The following is a 20,099-nucleotide window of genomic DNA, read 5'->3' on the forward strand; positions in this document are numbered from 1 at the left end:
CATTAAAGGCACCAACTTTGAATGTATGTAACAATGTAACAAAATATTAAAGAGATCACAACAATGTGCTCTCACATTATGTGCTCCTGATTTGTCTGTGCTCCCTGTTCCTCCTTTTCGATCTCATCTTTCTCTGACTCCCACTCAGTTTCTTCTCCCAGTCTCACTCCAACGCATCTCTTAGATTCTTTCACCTCCGATTCCTCACTCTCTCCTTCTCTCTCCTCTTTTATGACTGATAACTTTACCTGACAGTTTCCCTGTTTTTAACTACTTCACCTAGTTAGCTGCCGCAAGCTAGGCACATTTGGGTACATTTATTTATTAAATGGTAAGTTTTTATTTAAAATTTTACAAAAGACATTTTTAGATTTTATTTCATGATTTGTTTTTTTGAAAAAAGTATTGGTGTACTTTTTACACCACCATAAAATTTTTCCCCTAGAGGCAGCTCCAGCAACCCAGGAGGTCCACGCACCACACTTAGGGTTTTCCCTGCTCTAAATTCCATCCATCCATCCATCGTCAACCGCTTATCCTGCGTACAGGGTGACGGGGGGCTGGAGCCAGTCCCAGCTTACTTGGGCAAAAGGCAGGGTACAGTCCATCACAGGGCCACACAGACAAACAACCACTCACATACAATTTTGGAGAAACCTGGCCTGCATGTCTTTGGACAGTGGGAGGAAGCTGGAGCACCCAGAGAGAATGACACAGACACCGTGAGAACATGCAAACTCCACACAGAAAGGCCGGGGCAACCGGGGTTTGAACCCACAACCTTCTTGCTGTGAAGCAACAGTGCTAATCACTGTACCACCACGCCATGGTTAATTATTACAGTAATATTTTATGAAGCACTTTAAGTCTGCAATGTTTAATACTCTTGTGTACATCCCATGTCATATTAGTCCAACCACTCAGTGTAAATAATTGAACCGCAGCCACATGTAATATTTAATGGATGATCCATAGGCTACAGGCGGATATTTTGGCATCTTCATAAGAGCATTTACCTCATTCCATTTAAACATCAGCCATGACTCTGCTGTGAAGATTGGCCCTGGTTGTGACCTTTTTTCTACACCACCGCGGGACTGTAAAGCATATAGTAATACTGTTCATGCTGCTCACACTATTTTATGAAGTAAGCTCATGCCTTCCATCTCAGCATGTGACAAGTTTCATTACACATCCACAAACACCACCCTGCAGCTTGTAATTAGTTTGTTAATAATTTAAGTACCAATGTTTTCATGTTTGTGTGTAACTAAGGATAGGGAAGCATTTTCTGAGTATATAAAGAGTATGTGCACATGTGCATAGGCAAATGAGGAAACATTAATTTGAATTTGTCTTTATCAATCCCAGCGAGGATACATTAATTCAGAAGGTGAGTTATGTGTGTGTGTGTTGGGGTGTGTGATTGAAATTAAGTGTACACACACCCTACATGCCTGTGCAATGACTGACTTTATCAGATTTACTGAATAATTTATGGGGAAAGCGCAGGAGCAAAGTAGTGTGCGTAATTGCATAACATCGCTCCTATCTGCCATTTGTGCCATTAACTTAACGATTGGTCCCAGCACCTGCCCTGGTAATTAAAACCTTAGAGATTAATCATAAACTCTGCCTCTCTCAGTCGACGCCTGAGGTTGAGATTTGTCTCTGCATATCCATGGGCTGCATTCCACTCACAATCACATTATTTCCCCCAAAAATCCAGCACAAACTATTTCAAATTGGGTGACTAACTTTTGAGGAAACATATCCGCTAACAATGAACATTGTTGCCTCCAGGCACACACGCACACTGTTCTGTAATTAAGCTTCCTTTTCTTTCTGATATGTCCTCATTCACTTTGCTGGTATCTGAGTGAAACAGAGACAACTGGGCAGGCTCTTATAACAGGTGGTCACCTAAAAAGGGTTTAGCTCAGATGTGCCCTGTAACTTCAGGTCTGTGAGTACACATGTCTGAGTAATTATCAAAGCAGGGAGATTAATCATGACGTCTCCTCACATGGCTCTCTGCTGGACATCAGTGTCTGCTTTAGCAGGATCGTTTGAAAGTTCCTCTGCAGAGGAAGTAAGGCTACAATTCAAAGAATATTTCAAAGCGACGCAGGATACTTCCCCCACAGTTATTTACTCTTCTTCCCTCCCAAAATGCTATCTTCCCTGCTCTTCTGGTAACAGAGAGTAAAATGAGTTCATAGATGCCAACTGAAGTCAAGAGTGTATGAGGGCAAAACGAACCTGACTGGAGGCAAGGGCACAATGACTCAGCCACGGTGGTTCTCACAGCCAGCCTTAATAAGTCACTGTGAGTGTGCACGGGGTTGAACCAAGGAAATTGACAGTGTGATGCTGCTGAATTTTAGGTATTAACTCAGCAGGGTTAATTATGCTTTTAGACTCTACCTGTGGGCTTAAATTTCAGTGCTCACCCTTTGTGACTGGACACACATACGGGTTCTGAGCTCAGCTCAGAACCAAATATTTTGTTCATACTGGATGAGCACATCATGCATTTCCAACATCTGCATTCAGTATCAGTGCAGGAAGTAGAGTGTCCTTTATGTAGCAAAATAAAAACAAAAGAGTGTAGTTGATGATGTCATGCAATAAAACTAATTTTAAAACCCTAACCACTATGTTTTCCTTGCCTAAAAGACAACTTAAAGACAGAGAGCTAGTTTGTCCAGTTCTACAGTATTTACTTAAAGAGGTGTTATTATGCTCATTTTCAGGTTCAAAATCTTAATTAGGGGTTGTACCAGAACAGGTTTACATGGTTTAATTTTCAAAAAACACCATATTTTTCTCATACTGCACATTGCTGCAGTACCTCTTTTCACCCTATATCTTGTACGCTCCGCTCTTGAGCTACAGAGTGATGCATCTTACTTGTACAAAATCTTTGTTGGGAGTTGCACATGCGCAGTTCCCAGGTAAGGATTACTAGCCAATCAGAAGCAGAGAAGGGCGGGTTGTAAGAAACAAGGTAGTGTGATCCCAATCAAAGCCGCTTCACACTGCGACCGTAACCTAGCAGATGGTATAAGTTACTCACAAGTCCACAACCACACACCATCATTGTTCAACAGCTTACCAAAAACCACTACAAAAATTATCATATTTCAACTCTATTTTACATAAAAATTGGCCAAACAATTTGAACGTTTGCTCAGTAGCTTTTACATCAGGTGTAACATTAACATTATAGTTATAACTTTAGCTGTGTTAGCCAACGTTTACAACAATCCGCACTTGAATAGTCTGTGAAGTTACATTGCTGTGTTTATTTTAAATATAATTCACAACCAGTAAAGCATACTTACAGGTTGTGATTGTGAATTTCCAGGCCCAAACAGAGTCGGAGTTGCATCGTCTTTTAGGACTAAACGTTGAACTGTTGCCGGTGTTCTGACGATCTATGCTGCCTCGCAAATCGATAGACTCGACTCTACTCGGCCCTGCTCCGTTTTCCATTGCAGATAGTACCCAGAGATAGTACATAGCTTGTCGTCATAGCGATGCCACACACAACTGCCGCAACGTAATTTTCAATGCGACACACACACCAGAGATCCACACAGCTTTCTCTTTTTTAAGTTAAAATGTTTCAACATTCCTCAGAATGTAAAAACAGATAAGCGTGTTTTGCTCTGCTGTTGTTGCTGCAGTGGTCTGTGTGACGGTGGGAGCAGAGGGCTCTGTGAGCGGGCGGCTGGCCGGCTTCACACGCTCCTCCCGCGGGTTGGCACAGGCTTCCCCCGCAGCCACTTGCGGAGCTCCTCAACTCTGAAAATATTCAAGCACATTTTTGTTCCGCCGTCACTTCTTGTAAAACTGTAAAATATAAAACTTTCTGTTGCTGGCCTCTGTCTGGCGCACGCAATGATGATGTAGTGAATAGTGAGGATTCTCTCTGACCAATTGGCAGTCTGTCGCTCAGACTAGCTTGGTTTGAGGGCGTGCCTGACCCCTGCTAGCCGCTTGGCAAGCTTTATGACGCGTTTTCATTGTAACGTCACAATGAAAGGAAGTGAAGGGCTGGACTACAAACGAGCCGTTTTCAAGCAGTTCAGAGCAGTGCTTTCTGTGGGAGGTGGGAACTCCCTGCTTTTGCTTTCCTTACATCTACCTTACAACAACCTGCATCCCACCCCGTCTAACAGCTCCAGTGATGCCAGTCTTGGGAGGCAAGGTAAAGATGGTGCAGGCTCAGCCTCTACTACTGCAAAAGCAGAGCCAATTCAATTTAGCCCACTGAGAATCCTCCATTGTGTTCTCCCACTGAGTGTGGAAAAGGGGCGCAAAGAGACAAAAAAAAGATTTGACTGAATTTTTCCTGTGGAGCTAGTCTGGTTGCTTCTCCCCTCAGTACTCAGCGATGCTCTGTAAGTGTTTTCTTTTGTAATGTAAAGACATATGAAAATTTTGTGTTTAACAAGCCTCAGGCTGGATCTCTTGCGGTGTGTGCGAGTATAGCAGCAGGGTTCACACAGCGTACATGTCCCAGCGTTAAGCTCTAATAAAAGTCAGTTAGATTGTCTTGATGAGTTGTCTTAATAAGGTGTCAAACTTGACTGGAGATGATTTACATAAATCACTTGATTGTCAGCTGATGACATGACTTGTGTGTCTTGCCTGAACTATACAATGTAAACCAACTCCATTAAACACATAATTGATTAGCATGCTGTTATTTGTCATTTATTGCAGAATCAAAAAACAATGTTGACTAGAAATCCAGCATTTTTTTTTCAAAAGTGATGTGATAATAACCACAAAATGTGGTGTTGATTATCATGTTGCTACTTAAAAAAAAAAATAAAAAAAAAATCATCAATGAACTACTTCCTGTTTTCTGGATATGGCAATCTAGTTGATGAACTATGTACTTACTCCGAACAATATACTGTTGTCATAAATTATACACTATGTTCTAATGTTGAAAGTATCCTTATTTGACATTTAGTATAAAAATCCAAAATTATTTGTACTTTACCTGTGTGCAAACAGAAATTATATACAATGTGTACCAATGGATGTTAAATGACGTCACTGAGACGCTCCTGTACTGCCACTTTCATTTATGATCTGAAAACGTTTTCCATGGCTATCATACTTTAAATTTGCATTCAAAGCTAGTACAGAAGCCATCACACTAGCTTCTGTTTTGACAGCTGTTGGGCTTTTTCCCTGCTGTTTACTGCAATGCCGGATAACAATGCCTATAAACACTCCACTTAAAAAAAACAAAACAAGCAATTTCAGTATGTCTGTTGACATTTCCATGTGTAGGTATAGGAAATTTGATGAAAGTTGAAATGCCATGATTGTACAGGGCATTTCTATATTTATTATTTATATGTAGACAAAAATCACGTGATTATTTGTACAATACATCAAATGGTGACATTTGCATTTAATATCGTACACGGTCCCTTACAAATAAACTAAATAAATAAAAATGTCACAAAAACAGAAGTATATGGCTGAGGTTTCTATGGCCATGGTTTAACAATGGCATATAGCAGTAAAGGTAATAATACGGTGTCATTGTGCCAGACTAGATTTAACAACCTAAGCAGTCAACACAAGAAACTTAATGGTCAGTGGTTTTTTTAACTGAAGTGTGCTTAAAGTTGATGGTGCTTACATGTGAGATAAGGGACCATCTGTAGTAAAGCAGGATCCACTCGACTGTATCTTTGGTCACATGTTTGGGGAGTGACTGCAAGAAACAGATTATGATACAGAAGGCCAAAATAATGTAAGATTTAATAAATTCTGTGGTACAGTATGAAGTTAAGCAATTTGGAATGACCACAGCATGAAACTATTGCTTCTTTACATAGGGAGTAGCAAGTTGATGACATTCAGGCGTCTGTTAAGGACGCTTCTGGGCCTCTCCCTCTGGAGATGTACAACTGGTTGGAGACCATGGGGCAGACACAGGACATGCTGGAGGGATTAAATCTCCCAGCTGGCCTGTGAGCACAGACAGAGAGCTGGAAGAAGTTGCTGGGGAAATTTATGCATGGGTTTCTCTGCCTATCCTGTAGCCACTGTGTCCCAGATGAGAGTCAGAGGAACATTAATGAATACAATTAATGAATAAACGGGCAAATAAAAACAAACAAACAGACACCCTGGCTCCTGAGTTATCCCTGAGGACCTAATAAGCAGTAAAGTATCTACTTTTCAATACATTTCCCTGCTGCCCTTTGCATAACTCAATCCAAGTAAACAGTTGAGTATTGACAATGCATTCATGTTGTCAAAGTAGAACCAATGATAATCACTGTGTCAGGAGTACAACAGCAGGGAAATAGAGTCGGGGACCCAAAATGCAGACACTAAACAAGGCTAGATCAGTTTGCAGGTTTATTTTAATGATAATAGTCACTTACAGGGTGTCTAAATAAAAGGCAAGGTAGTCCAAACACAGGGGTAAGTCCAACAAAGGCACAGCAATCCAAACACAAGGGAACAATCCAGAAATCCAGTGAAAAAGGCGCACTAGGCAGAACACTCAACATATGACTACAAAACAACAAAGACTGAACACAGCTGAGGGCACTATATACTGGGACACACCACACACATACACACACACACACACACACACACACACACAAGCAGGCAGGGTAATTAGTCACTGGTGAGACACATGAGGAATCAAGGCAGACAGGAAACAAAGCTAGACAAAAACACCAAACACCTATCATTACAAAATAAAACAGGAAGTAAAGCTAGTGACAATACGCAAGGATGAGTATTCCAAAATACAACAGAGACCATGAAACAGGAGCATAACAACAGAACCTAAAAGAGAACACAGGGGCAGGGAGTGATACACACCAACACACACACTAGGTAGAGTCTAAACAGGAACATTATGTCACTAAAACCCCAAATCCACGACACACTGAAACAGCAGATATCAGTTGCAAACTACATATTGTTTATTAGGTGTTAATAGTGAAACAACATGCACATACTTAAAACATATACTGATTGATCAATAATAATATATTTAGCAGTTTAAAGCTCCGTCTTTTATGTTCATGTGGCATGTGTCATAGAGCCTTCGAGCATGCTGTAAGAGCTCATGTGAAATCCAAGGTGGGTTAAAATCAAGGGCAACTGGACTTGGTTGAATATATTCGAAGAGGATTCACCTGTCATCAAAGAGGCTTCTTTAGTTTTGACTGATCTGATCTTAACCCACCTTGGTTAACTATGACCTTGATGAATCTTCACAGACCTCATGTGAAATAATTTATATTATTCAAATGGTTCTTGCTGTGGAATAACTCAGACATCAAAGTGAGAAACATTTAAAGCACACTTGATTTTTCCATTTAAGGGCATAATGCATAATGTAATGTATAAGGCAAAACAAGACCCCATATCCATTATGAACAATTAAAATGCTGTTGTTGGAGATATTGTGTGTAGCTTACAACATATTCCCCCGTAACAACCAGTATTTAACCTTAATGTAGTTAATGAGGGACTAAACAGGCTCTAAAAATGAAATCAAACGCCTGCTCTTTTACTCACAGAACGCACATTTAAGGAGAGAGAAAGGATATCTGCTGGGGGAATTTCACAGCACTTTAGTGAGCTGACACCCAGTGGGTGCCAACAGCAAACTTTAGTGTTGATCTCAGAGGGGGGAGCCCTTCCCTGTGGTGAAGCCCAAAGCTAAGAAACATTATGTTGGCTTCAGAGAGAGAACCTAAGGTAAAATATTTAATAAACAGTAAAGACACACTGATTAATACAGGGTGCTAAGACTCACTTATTTGGAATATCTTAAGATGAAGTAGTTGATCATACTAAGGAGGCACTGGAATGTAACAACAGTGAAATTAAAAACGTTCGACAAACCTTAGTGATCACAGTACACCACTATGCTTTGCTCCTACGACTTTTCCTATAAATTATTCATTTCAATAGGGGATCTTCAATAGGGGATGGAAAAGCAATCCATCTCCTATGAAACTCTAACTGTCTTTGATTTACAAATAGCAGATAATTGGCTTTTATAATATGATATTGAACTGGACAGAAGCAGTGTGTGCATGCATGCATGTGTGCGTGTGTGTGTGTGTGTGTGTGTGTGCATGAGGCGTTTATTGAGTGGAGAATGAGAGCTCCGCAGTGTAAGACCGAGTTGGCAGTGTTGATGAATGTAGCTCATAGTAGTGATTACGTGTGTGTGTGTGTGTGTGTGTGTGTGTGACAGATGATTTCTCCAAGTTAGCATAAACAGCAGCTTATTGGCTGGATGAATTTAAATGGCAGCCGCTCTTTCACTTAACTAATGGGGGAATACCACCCACAACAACAAGCTGCACCATATGGCAGTAAACAGGGATTTTTCATGTAATATTATGCAGTATCTGTTCTGTTCTTGTTTAAACATTTTACTTATGTAGTGCCATGTCGGAATTGATAAGGGGTCATCTCAACTGAATGTTCTTTCATGACAGTATTTTGTGAATTGATTTTACCTAATGCACTGTCTATTAAATTATGCTATTCACATTTGTTAAAGCTTCACTTGTCTGTGTGGTAGGGCTGGGCAGCATGGCCTAAAGTTTATATCACAGTAGAATTTGAAGCAAGGGCGCCAACAGTATCTGTCACTGTTTATTAGTTTTCCTTCAAATTTCAATAGCACTAGTATGACAACCACATGGCAGCTATTACTGTGAACTTTACTGTATTACTATGAAATATTTAGTACAAAGGTATTTTAAGAACATTTCTTGTGCAAAACTGCAATAATAAATAGAAATAAAATACAAAACCTTTTCCCAAGTAACATAAAAACATGTTTTCATGCTTTCTTCCCACTGCTGCTCAACGATTCACTTGACATTGGTGGAGGATGCATTCTGTTGCTTTCCATGTTTTGATACGAGGTGATAGAAAAGACTGCTTGTATTACCAGCCCTTGCAACCACTGTAGTCTGTCATAATTTGAAGATTGTTTTCTGCTAGTTTTCTGACTTCAGCCATGTCTTTGTTTCCAAACAAAGCTGCACTGGTTCTCTCGTTTTCCAGCCGATTTGCTTTCGCAGGCTGATGACAACGAGTTCTGCGCCAAATCCTGGCCAAGCAAAACGAGAGCTCTATCAGTCAGCACGGTATAGTCAAACTTCATAACATAGGGCAAATTCAAACCAGTGTACTTTCTGTACCGTTTATACTTTCCACGCCTACTCTGTGGTTTTTGTTATTCAAAGCAATGCTGAAGCGAATTCAATTATTTATACTTTCTAAGGTCAATATTGCTGTAATTTATCTTTCATTGCTCTACAGTTTCCAACAACACCGCAGTAAAAAAATGCCATAAAGGCTTTTATTGCCTATCTTCCCGATCAGAGGGTCTATCAGAGGGCATACAGACCTATTGTACATGCCGACTCTTTTACAAACAAATGTACATTTTCACCGACTTTCCAACTACATGGCAGAGACAAAGAAGTTCCTCAATTCACCTACACTCTGCACCCTCCAGCTGGCTGCTGGATGGTCCTGGCGGGGAATGTGGCAGGGGCGGGAGGTTGTTTTTGGCCCTGTTACATTCAGAGAAGGCCAGACAGTGACATTACGCCAGCCAGGCAGTACTCAAGGGACAGCCATGTTAAATACCATCTCCTAGAGCGCAAATGGCAGGGAGTTTGTGGTGGTGTTAGGAGGTGTGTGTTTGTTTGCGTGCCTTGGTGTGCTTTGAAATGTGTGTGTGTGTGTGGATGTGCTTGTGCATATCTATGCCTCGTGCATAAATACTCACACACACACGCATACACAGTGGCAGAGCACACACAAACACACACTGACAGTAAACTGGCAAAGAGGCTGGCGCTGTGCACAGATGACATTAGAAGAAAAGGAAAAACAGGCCAACTGCCTAATTATCCATCAACGATGCAACCTGACTGAGAAAACATAAACCACCATCGCCGCGGCGGTGCTTCTGTACAATCAGGTGGAGGGTGGAAAAGAATGCAGAGAGAAAGTAGAGACATGTGTGCTGCTAGTCATTTATCCAACAATATTCACAAACAAGGAATGATTTGTTCTTGTTGCTTGGGCTTGTTGATACACTAACTTTGAAGCTGTGTTGTTTTCTAAATACAGACGATGGTTTGAGGCATCATATGCCAAACCACCGAGAAAATTCAGGAAACCTTAGCTGTGCTGCAGCAGAGCTGTGAGACAGAGAGCAGTCAGGAGAGAAAACTGAAAAAGTGAAGTGAGTGATACAAAAAAATGTCTTGTTCACATAGAAGAAATGAGTGATACTGTTTAAACATGACAGTTGCATTTTGTCAAGGTTCAAAATGCTGGAAGGATAAAAAGACTTATTTCTCTCACACAACAGGAGAAGGGAGGAGGGAAATATCAGGAAGAGGCTGCATTAAAGTTCCAATGTGCATTTATGAGCCTGCGAGACTGGAACTTTCTCCGACTTAAACTAAACAATGTTTTCACCATTAATGAAACTAATTTCTCCAGAAAATACTCAGTTGTTTTTATCACACTGAGAACTGAATCAATGGCACCAAAAGACACTAGCTTTCACCAAGGCAAATTATTTGTTTTCAATAGCTTTATCCTTCATTTTTCTAAAAGATGCACTTCTGCTCTACGTCAAGAAACATTCACATTTTCAATGCACCATTTGTGTTTACTTGACGTTTTAATAGCTTTACAATGACCACATGGGGATTTGTATACTGCTTTTGTGCTATTAACTTCCACCCTTCTCCACTGACAACAAATCCCACTCTCAGCTGTTCCTGAAAATTGACAACCGTGCTATAAATTTAAAGCCAGCCACTGAGAGACCACAATGGAAACACAGTTTGTGAGCTGTAGAATCAATCTCATGCTCAGTCTCTATCTTTACCTCTACTTCCCATCTGTTTCTATATACAGTACACACATACACACACTGTTCCCCACCTAATACAAGGGGGTATATACATAAATAAAGAGAAAGTCAGTCAAACTTTTGGTAGACAGGGAGCTAGTGACAGGGTGTCACAGACCTGCTGACTGTAGGAGAATAACAACAAGAAGGAACTCCCATTGGTTAACAACAGACTCTGGCAGGTTATGAGAAATTCGAACCATGACTTGGTGCCAGATGCAAAGTATAGTCAGTTTCAACCTTGGTCCACTGACCTGCCACTTTTTCCAGAAGCAAAATATCAGTGTTTATTGCTAGACTTTGTGCTACTCTTTTAAGCAGCTGGTGTAACAATACCATTGATTTATCCAGAAATTATACTAATCACGCTGAGTGGTGGTAACTTACAATTGCGTTATATGCTCTAAATGCAGTAATCGGTGAAAATGTCAGTGTGTAAGTTTTAGTGGAATCTAATGGTGAATGTTCAACCAGTGGCTCATGGTGCATTTAGTGCTCCTCAGATGGTCCCATTTCCCAATTTGTAAAGTCTTTCTTCCGTCTTCAGTGTGTGTTCATGTGCTCTTAAGTTGGAATTTGGAATTCATATGGACACTGCTACAAAGATGTGGATTAGCATTATCAGAGCATATAAACAACACACAGACATCTAGTTACCTCCAGCCCCCACGGTTGACGATGGATGGATGGATATATGCAATACGTGATTTTGCACAAATCATAGTTCTGTTTCCCTCTTCATGTCCTATGTACACTTTATTTCTCTTTTGCAATAAAGATTTAAGGAGGACAAAAAGATTCTTCCGACACCACATGAATGCACCGTTCAACGTTCCCTTTCCAAGTGTGCAGGAGAAGCTTTGGTAGCCAACAAGCTCTGCTCTTGTCCTAAATAATACGTGTGGTCCTCCATTTCTATTACTAATACTACTACTGACGTTATTTGTTCTTCTCCTTCTTCGTACGTATTCAGTACATATTAAGTGACCAAACGCGCTCTGTAGTGCTGTTTCTCCGTTTGGGCTACTAAACTATTATTTCTTTATACACCACTGACAACACAGTTATGTTTTATTATTTTACCATTATATTGCAATATCTTCTCCTAAGTATTACACACTGAACCTTTTAAAGAGATGAAACGAATGGTCATGATTACATAGTTCATAGATTTGCAGCAAAGAGACTAGTTACAGTACACTTGAATTGTATAGCTAGTAAAAATATTTTGTAATGATAGACTTTTGAGAAAAGCAGTGTCGTGTGTGCTCCAGTTTCTGTTAATGTAAGGTAAAGCGAAGACATGATGCTTAATTATAACATCCAAGTTGTACCAAGTTGTGTCTTCCAATCAAAAATTGCCTTTTGAATATATTTTTCCATGTTCAGTAACTGTCTATATGATAACAGCTAAATCCGCTAATTACTGTATGTTTTTATTTTCAGTCAAAGCTGTACCATATATGAATGAATACACTTCAATAGTATATACATTATGACACTTTGCCATCCAGATGTTTTCAGTTATAATAATAAAAATGTACCTAACTGTTTAAAATCAATTAGTTGTTATGGATATTTATAATATATTGATTCTACATACATACTCAATGGATTTCTCTCTGCAACACTGCATAGAACAAATAATAATTACATAATTTATTTTTGTCTAGTCTGGGTCTTGTGTATTCCACAGGCAATTAGTATATTGTCATCGCCACATATTAATTCTTTTAGCCTGTTGATACCTCAAGCCATGCGTGACTTAGGAAACATGGGTATTTCTAAACAATTTTGGTTGAATTTCGTCAGCCTATTTTCCCATCAGAGTCTGTGAAGTTAGACTGTGCTATTAATTTGAGCTGGTATTTTTACAGTAATTTCATAGAAACTCAAGCTTGATAATTAAAAATTTTAATTCATTCATTCGCAGATGTTTCAATTAATATGAAAGACAGAATCGGTTTATGCATGCAGTGTATAAAAACCGTGCAAGTGTGAGTGTGAGAATGTCTTTAAACCCAAAAAAAACCATCCAGGGTCAACATGCGTGGGCAGCAGTTTTTCCACTGCCACAAGACCATACAGTTCTGTCGTACAATTTACCTATTCTGAAGGAGAGCGGGCCACCAGAGGTGCTTCTCACCCACATGGCTAAGAAGAGCAGAAGCGCCCAGGCTGTGAGCATCTTCTATGACTCCTCATGGGTCCTGCCCCGGGGGTGCCCCTGTCACAGCCACCTGAAAAATATACAGAGGAGAGCACACCATTTATATATCAGCCAACATCAAGAGGGACACATACAAGCCAAAGCGGTGCAGGATACTGTTAAACCTGCAGACATACAGTCCTCCATCTCTCACTCTCTCTCTGTTGCTTTCTCTATCTCTCTTGTTGCATGCTGGGAATCTGTTAGTGAGAGTGTGAAACTGCTGCTAAGTGACTCTGAGACCCACAGGGAATTTTGACAACTTTTCTTCCATTGCTGCTTTTCCTGTATTATTGGAAAAGAGCGAGTTTGCTTCTTGGGTTTTTGTTGTTTGTGTCAGAGATGGAAAGATGGGCACCTTGCTTTAGGGCACCTCAGCGGTGGTAATTTGGGAATGGTAAGCATTTTCTCTTTCTACCCAGATTTATGCTGGCAGTACAGGATCAAACTGGTAACTTTCCAGTGTAGTGAACAACGGTGTGGATTTGTGCATTTTATATTGAATAAATTTGGAGCTACTCTAAATTCCTTTCTCCTCCCCAGAGAAGATGGGGAGGGGTCAAAGTTGCTTTCTCTAAGTGCTATCCCGACCATAAAACTGGCACCTTTTTGATTCCGAAGCTGATAACGCAGAGCCTGACTGTTAAACTGACAAAGGGACACGAACCAGCCATTGGCATTTCCCTGAACAGCCTATCAAAACTGGCCCCCCACACATGTTTCCGTGGCAACTGACCTCATTCTTTGTTTTATTACCACATCAAAAGGATACTCCTTGTCTCACCTAGGTGTGACACAATCCAGGACAGCCGAACTTTGAATGGCCAAAGACTGCAGTCTCCAAAGACTCAAAACATTTAATTAAGTTTAATTAAATCTTTAGTTACCTGATTACGTTTGCCTCTATTTGAGTAGTTATGTTAACTATTGTTACTATCCGTTGTTGATATTAGTGCTGAAAAGAAAGTTATGCAGTGTTTTTATTTTCAGCAAGACACTCCTTCATCTAATGTAATCCAAGCTATCGTCATGTAACCTGAGCTCCCCCAAGTGGACGAAATAAGTATTACATGCCCTCGTAGGAAATGCCGTTAATGTATAAATATCCTGACCACTAATGTGACAATTGTTCCCTGTTACCAAATGCCTAGAACAGTACAACCATTTGACCGTTGAGGTTCGATTGTGGAAAATGTTTGATTATAATACGCGCAAATAGATTTCTTTTTAGACATTAAGTTTAGAAAGGCAGTCCCTTGGGAAACCTGGGACGCCCCTGGGGAACCACGCCCCAGGCAACAAAAGAGCAACACGCGACCTCGCTTCTCTCTTCTCTTCGCTGTTGGCTCTTCCACTCTGCTCGGCCCTCTGGACGCTTCGGCACGCGATGGCGTGCCTCGCCAGGCAATGCCCTCAGACTCGGCCAGCGAGACCGGCCTTTTGTTCGCCTGAAGCTACACACCTGAAGTGCCACGACATCGATCTGCCTTCAGTTTGTTTTATTTTATTTATTTCTTTTGTTTGTTAAAGTTATCAGTCCGTTAAGTTACACTGGACTAATTCAGGAATGACCAAGTTCCATTTTAAGCCTTTTTCGTCGAGCCAACTTCACCGAGGTCAGACCAAGCCACGTGGTCTCGCCAGCTACAACGAAGGAAACCTGAAAACAGCCGAATTGCCAGACGGAGGAGGCGTTTTCAATCAGACACGGAGAACCCCGGAGAATCCCTAGCAAAAAGCCTGGATCGGCAGCTAGCGTGGGACCCGTGCAACAGGCCAAAAGCAGGCTGTCGACAAGCAGTAAGACTTAACACATGTTCTGTGATCAGATGTCCATTTTAAAGCTTAAAATCATAGCATTAGTTTACTTTCATTAGCTCTTCTATGCCGTATGAGTCAAATGCTTCCCACAATCGAACCTCCAGGCTCATTGTTCAGCAAATGTTTATGTTCCCTGTATCCAACCATCATCTTATCACATTAGTTAGAGAATAAATTCACTGTAATATAATCAAGAGCTGTGTGTGTTGCCTATTTCTATGTCCCTGCCGAGAGAATTGACCCTTTAGATATGAGACTGACTGATTGATTTAAGATAATTGAGCGATTATTAACTAACTGATCTAGTAATAATTGTATAATTATTAAAACTACCTAGAGGTCAGGAGACTCTAGGATTATAACAACTCCGGTGGTGCCCTGAAACGAGGAATCTGCTTTGATTTTATGAATAATAAAATTCATAACTGGGTATCAATTCTCATAAATTTATTAAACTGCTTCTCCAGTCCTTTAGGCCTCCATTGTCTAAATCAAGGTACATAAATGAATTGTTTTCATGCACTGAACTTACAAGCTTTTAAGCTGTACTGTCTATTAGGGCACATACTGGCTATGGCAATTTGTCATATGTGTCTGTCATGTATGATTAAAGCTTTTGTTGGCTCTGTTTGCTGAGTTAATAGTCTATGTCATCAGCATGGCGTCCTCTCTTCCCTCGGTTTCTCCCGGTACATTCATTGTTTCCATATTTATTCAACCTATTGAAACTGCACAGATGCTTTATTGTTTTTTGGGCATTTTGCCTTTATTTGACAGACAGGACAGTGGATAGCAAGAAGAAACAGGGAGAGAGATAGGGGGCGACACGCAGCAAAGGGCCACAGGCTGAACTCGAACCGGGCCGCTGCAGAATGGACTCAGCCTTGTACATGGAGCAGGCGCTCTACCAAGTGAGCTAACCACGCTCCGACAGATGCTTTATAGCGGTACAAATCTGGTTGCCCAAGGCAGCAGGGCAACTGTTACGGTTGAGCTCTGTTTCCAAATTTATCAGATATCACATCATGTACTGCTTTGCTTTTCTGAACAAAATTAAGAGGGTTAGCGTAAAAAACATTCACTAACTTCTTTCAAGAAAGCATCCAAGGCTTAAAATGCAGAAAAATTACATAAGGCACAAAATGTATTATTATTATCTTATTAAAGGTATTGATAATACTCCCTGTGTGGCAATTCATTACTTTCTATTCTCAGTAATTCTTCTGTTTATTCATTTCAGGGATCCTGTGCAGAGTGTAAGAACAGTGTTTAAACATTAATTTGGGAGGGGAAATCAGAAATGAGCTGTAGTTGCTGAGATGATGAATCAGAGCGAAGTTGGTTATATTTCTCCTTCATGAGACCCACAGCAGCGAGGATGAAAAGGTGCACACTGGGACTTTGGAGGAGGGTACATTATGTTCTTAGTCATCTGAAACATTAAATGCAGGAGAGGCAAATTAGTCCTAATTGACCCATGATTCAATGTGTGATAGATACATGTATTTGGTAAAAACATATCATCATCTCTCCCAATCAAAGGAAGTACTCTCATCTCCACCAGGACTTAGAGGGCCTGCAGCAGGTGGACAATGATAGGATGAATATGCACACATATTCCAGGTGAGAAAATATGATGAACATTTAATTTATAAGAACAAGCTTCTCCAAACACAATGAGTAGACTGAAATGTCCTTTGACTGATTTAGTCCTTGTTCGTGATAATTGCACCATCTATAATCCTAGAACCACACTGCAGAGTTTCATTTCATGCTTAATTGAAAACATAGAAGTACAGTTATAAGGCACTGATTTGGTAGCAGCTGTGACTGCATTTGTTTAGGTTCACTCGCATCGCTCTCATATGGTTGTTTCCGGCCACAGCAGGCAGCAAAAATATCTCAAAAAACCCTACAGCACTCTACCTGCTCAGCAACAAACAGCAGACAGACAAAGTAAGCAACTACCTGGTAAACAAAATGTAGCATTTCACAGCTAAAGTATGGGGATAAATCAATGTCAATATCATTGTAAATGCATATATATATATATATATATATATATAACAGTTTGTAAACACAATACATGATCTACAAATAGATTAAAACCCCCCCAAACAAACACATCATGATCCACAAATAGAAATCAATGACTTGTATTTGAATTTGAATGAATGCAAAATAATGTGTCCGTGTGGTCATATTCCATTTATAGATTATTTGGCATTTGTTTTCAGAATTTTGAAAATCACTACAGTTTTGTTGTTTTACTAACTGCAATTTCTTCAAATCATTTTGACACTGGTTTACTGCAGTTTACTGTGGCTACAATTTATGTAGTCCGCCAATCAGGGGTATTGCTTCTATGTGATTTGACATCCCCTCAATTAGCCCTTCAAAATAAGAGTGTGTCAGAACTTGTACATCATCTACTACTTCATCTAATCCTTTGTGGACTCCCCATTTTACAGTTTGGTTGGTGTGTGCAGTTATAACAGTACAGTTTAATATTTACATACTATTTAACAGTCCAGTTTCTGCTCTTGCTTACCCGTGTGGTCTGGAAGGACTGTAGCACTGAGTGCAAACCAATTTCTCCTGTACTTGTACTTGTAGAAAACTATTATTAGTGTCTGTATATTGCTTAGTATTCCCTGTTGTTAGTGTGCTTAGTTTGTGAGATTCATTATCCATTAATTTATGGTAGATTTCCACCAATATAAAAGGTCTGTAGGCAATGGGAGTTTGATTGAGCCTACCTCTCTCTGTAGAATAACCAGTGGCAATATCTCACTAACTTGACGAGCCTGCAACTCAATGATAAACATGCCAAGCTTTTATCATCACTTGAATGAAGCTGATGTCATATTAAATTAAGTTACGTAAGGCAGCACAGGCGAAGTAGTCTTTTCCTTCAACTATTACTGCGTTTCTGCCCATGTTATGTCCCTGTCTGCTCTCTCACTAGCCGGTGCATGTTCAACACACACTGGTAGCTGACCCATGTGCGTTTCATATGTATGTGCGTTTTGCAATAGTAATGTTCTATAGCCTACTTCCTAAAGATACCCCATGAATTTTATTAGCAATCTTAGTGAAGTGCATTTGTCCAGCAGGTGGCGCATACTTTATGTGAGTCAAGGGCTGCGTTCGAAAAGTCTTTTTTGCTTAGGAAGGTTCCTAACTGAGTGAAGTGAACAGAAAGTATTTCAGTGGCAGCCATGATAAGAGCTGTTCAAATTCTCTAAAAGCTAAGGAAAGGAGCCTCTATGTTTCCTTTCATATCTCCTTTAGCATAGGGTACACTGGACCATCCTTAACGAAAGGAAAGGAGAGAATGCTGTCCCACAATTCCTTGCGGTGGCAACATTTAAAGCAACGCACGTTCACAATCTCAAATGATAAAATCCACTGATCACATTTAGCAAGATTCCTGCAATACAGACACACATTATGATACTTTAATAGGACTCACAATTACCTTCTTTCTTTTGGTTTGTTTTCTTTTGGCTTTTCTGTAATCTAATAGCCTACTAGCCATTTTATGTTTCGGGGTTGTTGAAATAAGGCATAAAGTGTTTTCTACAATAATAAAAAAAAGAAAATCACCAACCATGATGGATAAAGGATGTTGATCACCATGTAAGTTACCACTGGCTATTAAGCTTTTTCTCTCTTATACCATAACTTGCTAATAATAATAATAATAATAATAATAATAATCTTTATTTTTAAAGCACTTTTCAAAAACAAGTTACAAAGTGCTTTAACAAGTGTAAAGACAATAATACCCAAAAGACAATAATACAAAAACAATACAAGATAAAAGCTTGAAAACATTGAAAAGACTAAAATACATGTTTAAGATAAATATAAAATTAGTAAAATAGAATAAAATAAAAGGGATAAAATAAAGTCAAATAAGATCAGGAAAGGCTCTCCTATAAAAGTATGTTTTAAGAAGGGACTTAAAAGAGTTCACTGACTCAGCTGACCTGATTTCCTCGGGCAGGCTGTTCCAGAGCCTCGGGGCCCTGACAGCAAACGCTCTGTCCCCTTTAGTTTTCAGTCGAGACTCTGGAACAGACAACAGACCTCTGCCCGAGGACCTCAAGGTACGTGCTGGTGTTTATGGGACTAAAAGTTCAGAAATATAACAATATGCATATGTCTTAAACTGTCAACAATAGGCCTAACTGAGACCCATGCCATATGTCTTGTAACGTGATCAAAGTGAGGATAATGTTGCAGCGTGTAGCCTCACGATATGTATTGCCAGCCTTCAGCAAATTAATTTTACTTCAGTCACAGATGCTGACACCCTAGCCTTAATAAAGGCAAAGATCAAGCTGGATAACCGCTACAGTAGGCGTTTCCCACACACTGATTTATTTGTGGAGGCCTGTCACATTATCAACGCTGATTTTCAATTGATTTGGAATTTACTATTTAAAATGGGTAAAATCGTATTTGATCACAAAGCTCCGCGCATATATTCTCTCCGTATTTCCTCTCGCCCCCATCGCTTTCTCTCTCCCTCTCTCTCAACAATTTCGCTGTCATTCTGTGGGAAACACTGTATTTACATACAATTGGGATTCATGTTGATGAATATGGGTGGGCAGGAGGGTGAGAGTGAGCAAGCATTCTCAATGTGACAACCCTGTCCATTAGTGACTGGTAGCCTACCCTATCTGCCTTTTTGCTATCTTGGTTACAAAGTAATATTTTCTGCCGTGTTGTCCACCTTTAGATGGCCTGCATTACAACAACATGGGGCACAGTGTCAAAGATGCGCTTTTTGTCCATCTTCAGAACATTGTAGTTTTATCACGGCAGGTCACGTCAGTAACATCCGCCGTCGCATAATTACCTCGCCTTATGAATTCTCCTTCGCATCTTTCCTTGACCTCATGACGTTCTCAATCGAGGTCAAGGAAAGGTGGTTAGGAAAGGAGATTTTTTTTGACTTTTTGGATGCAGCCAAGGGCACCAGCTCGATGCCCCTGCTCTTCAGGAAGTAGGCTGTTAAAACTGCAGGAGACAATCCAGAGAGTTTGTGCCTATGTATTATAAGTACCTACCTGGGTACAGACA

At 40.1% G+C, this 20,099-nt stretch overlaps 1 protein-coding gene across 11 annotated transcripts in view; it reads right to left on the reverse strand.

Moving 5' to 3' along the window:
• grik4 (glutamate receptor, ionotropic, kainate 4) overlaps positions 1 to 20,099 on the reverse strand; it is a 353,258-nt gene that overhangs the window by 160,579 nt on the left and 172,580 nt on the right. For all 11 annotated transcript variants that reach the window (XR_006828758.1, XM_046073785.1, XM_046073784.1 and 8 more), the window contains one exon: positions 13,079 to 13,212. Coding sequence is in view for 10 of the 11 variants with exons in the window: in XM_046073785.1 (XP_045929741.1) it covers positions 13,079 to 13,160 (82 nt within the window). In the remaining variant the exon portion in view is untranslated. The remainder of the gene's footprint in view (positions 1 to 13,078; positions 13,213 to 20,099) is intronic.

Source organism: Micropterus dolomieu, linkage group LG17, assembly GCF_021292245.1.
Source record: "Micropterus dolomieu isolate WLL.071019.BEF.003 ecotype Adirondacks linkage group LG17, ASM2129224v1, whole genome shotgun sequence".
Taxonomy (NCBI): Eukaryota; Metazoa; Chordata; class Actinopteri; order Centrarchiformes; family Centrarchidae; genus Micropterus; species Micropterus dolomieu.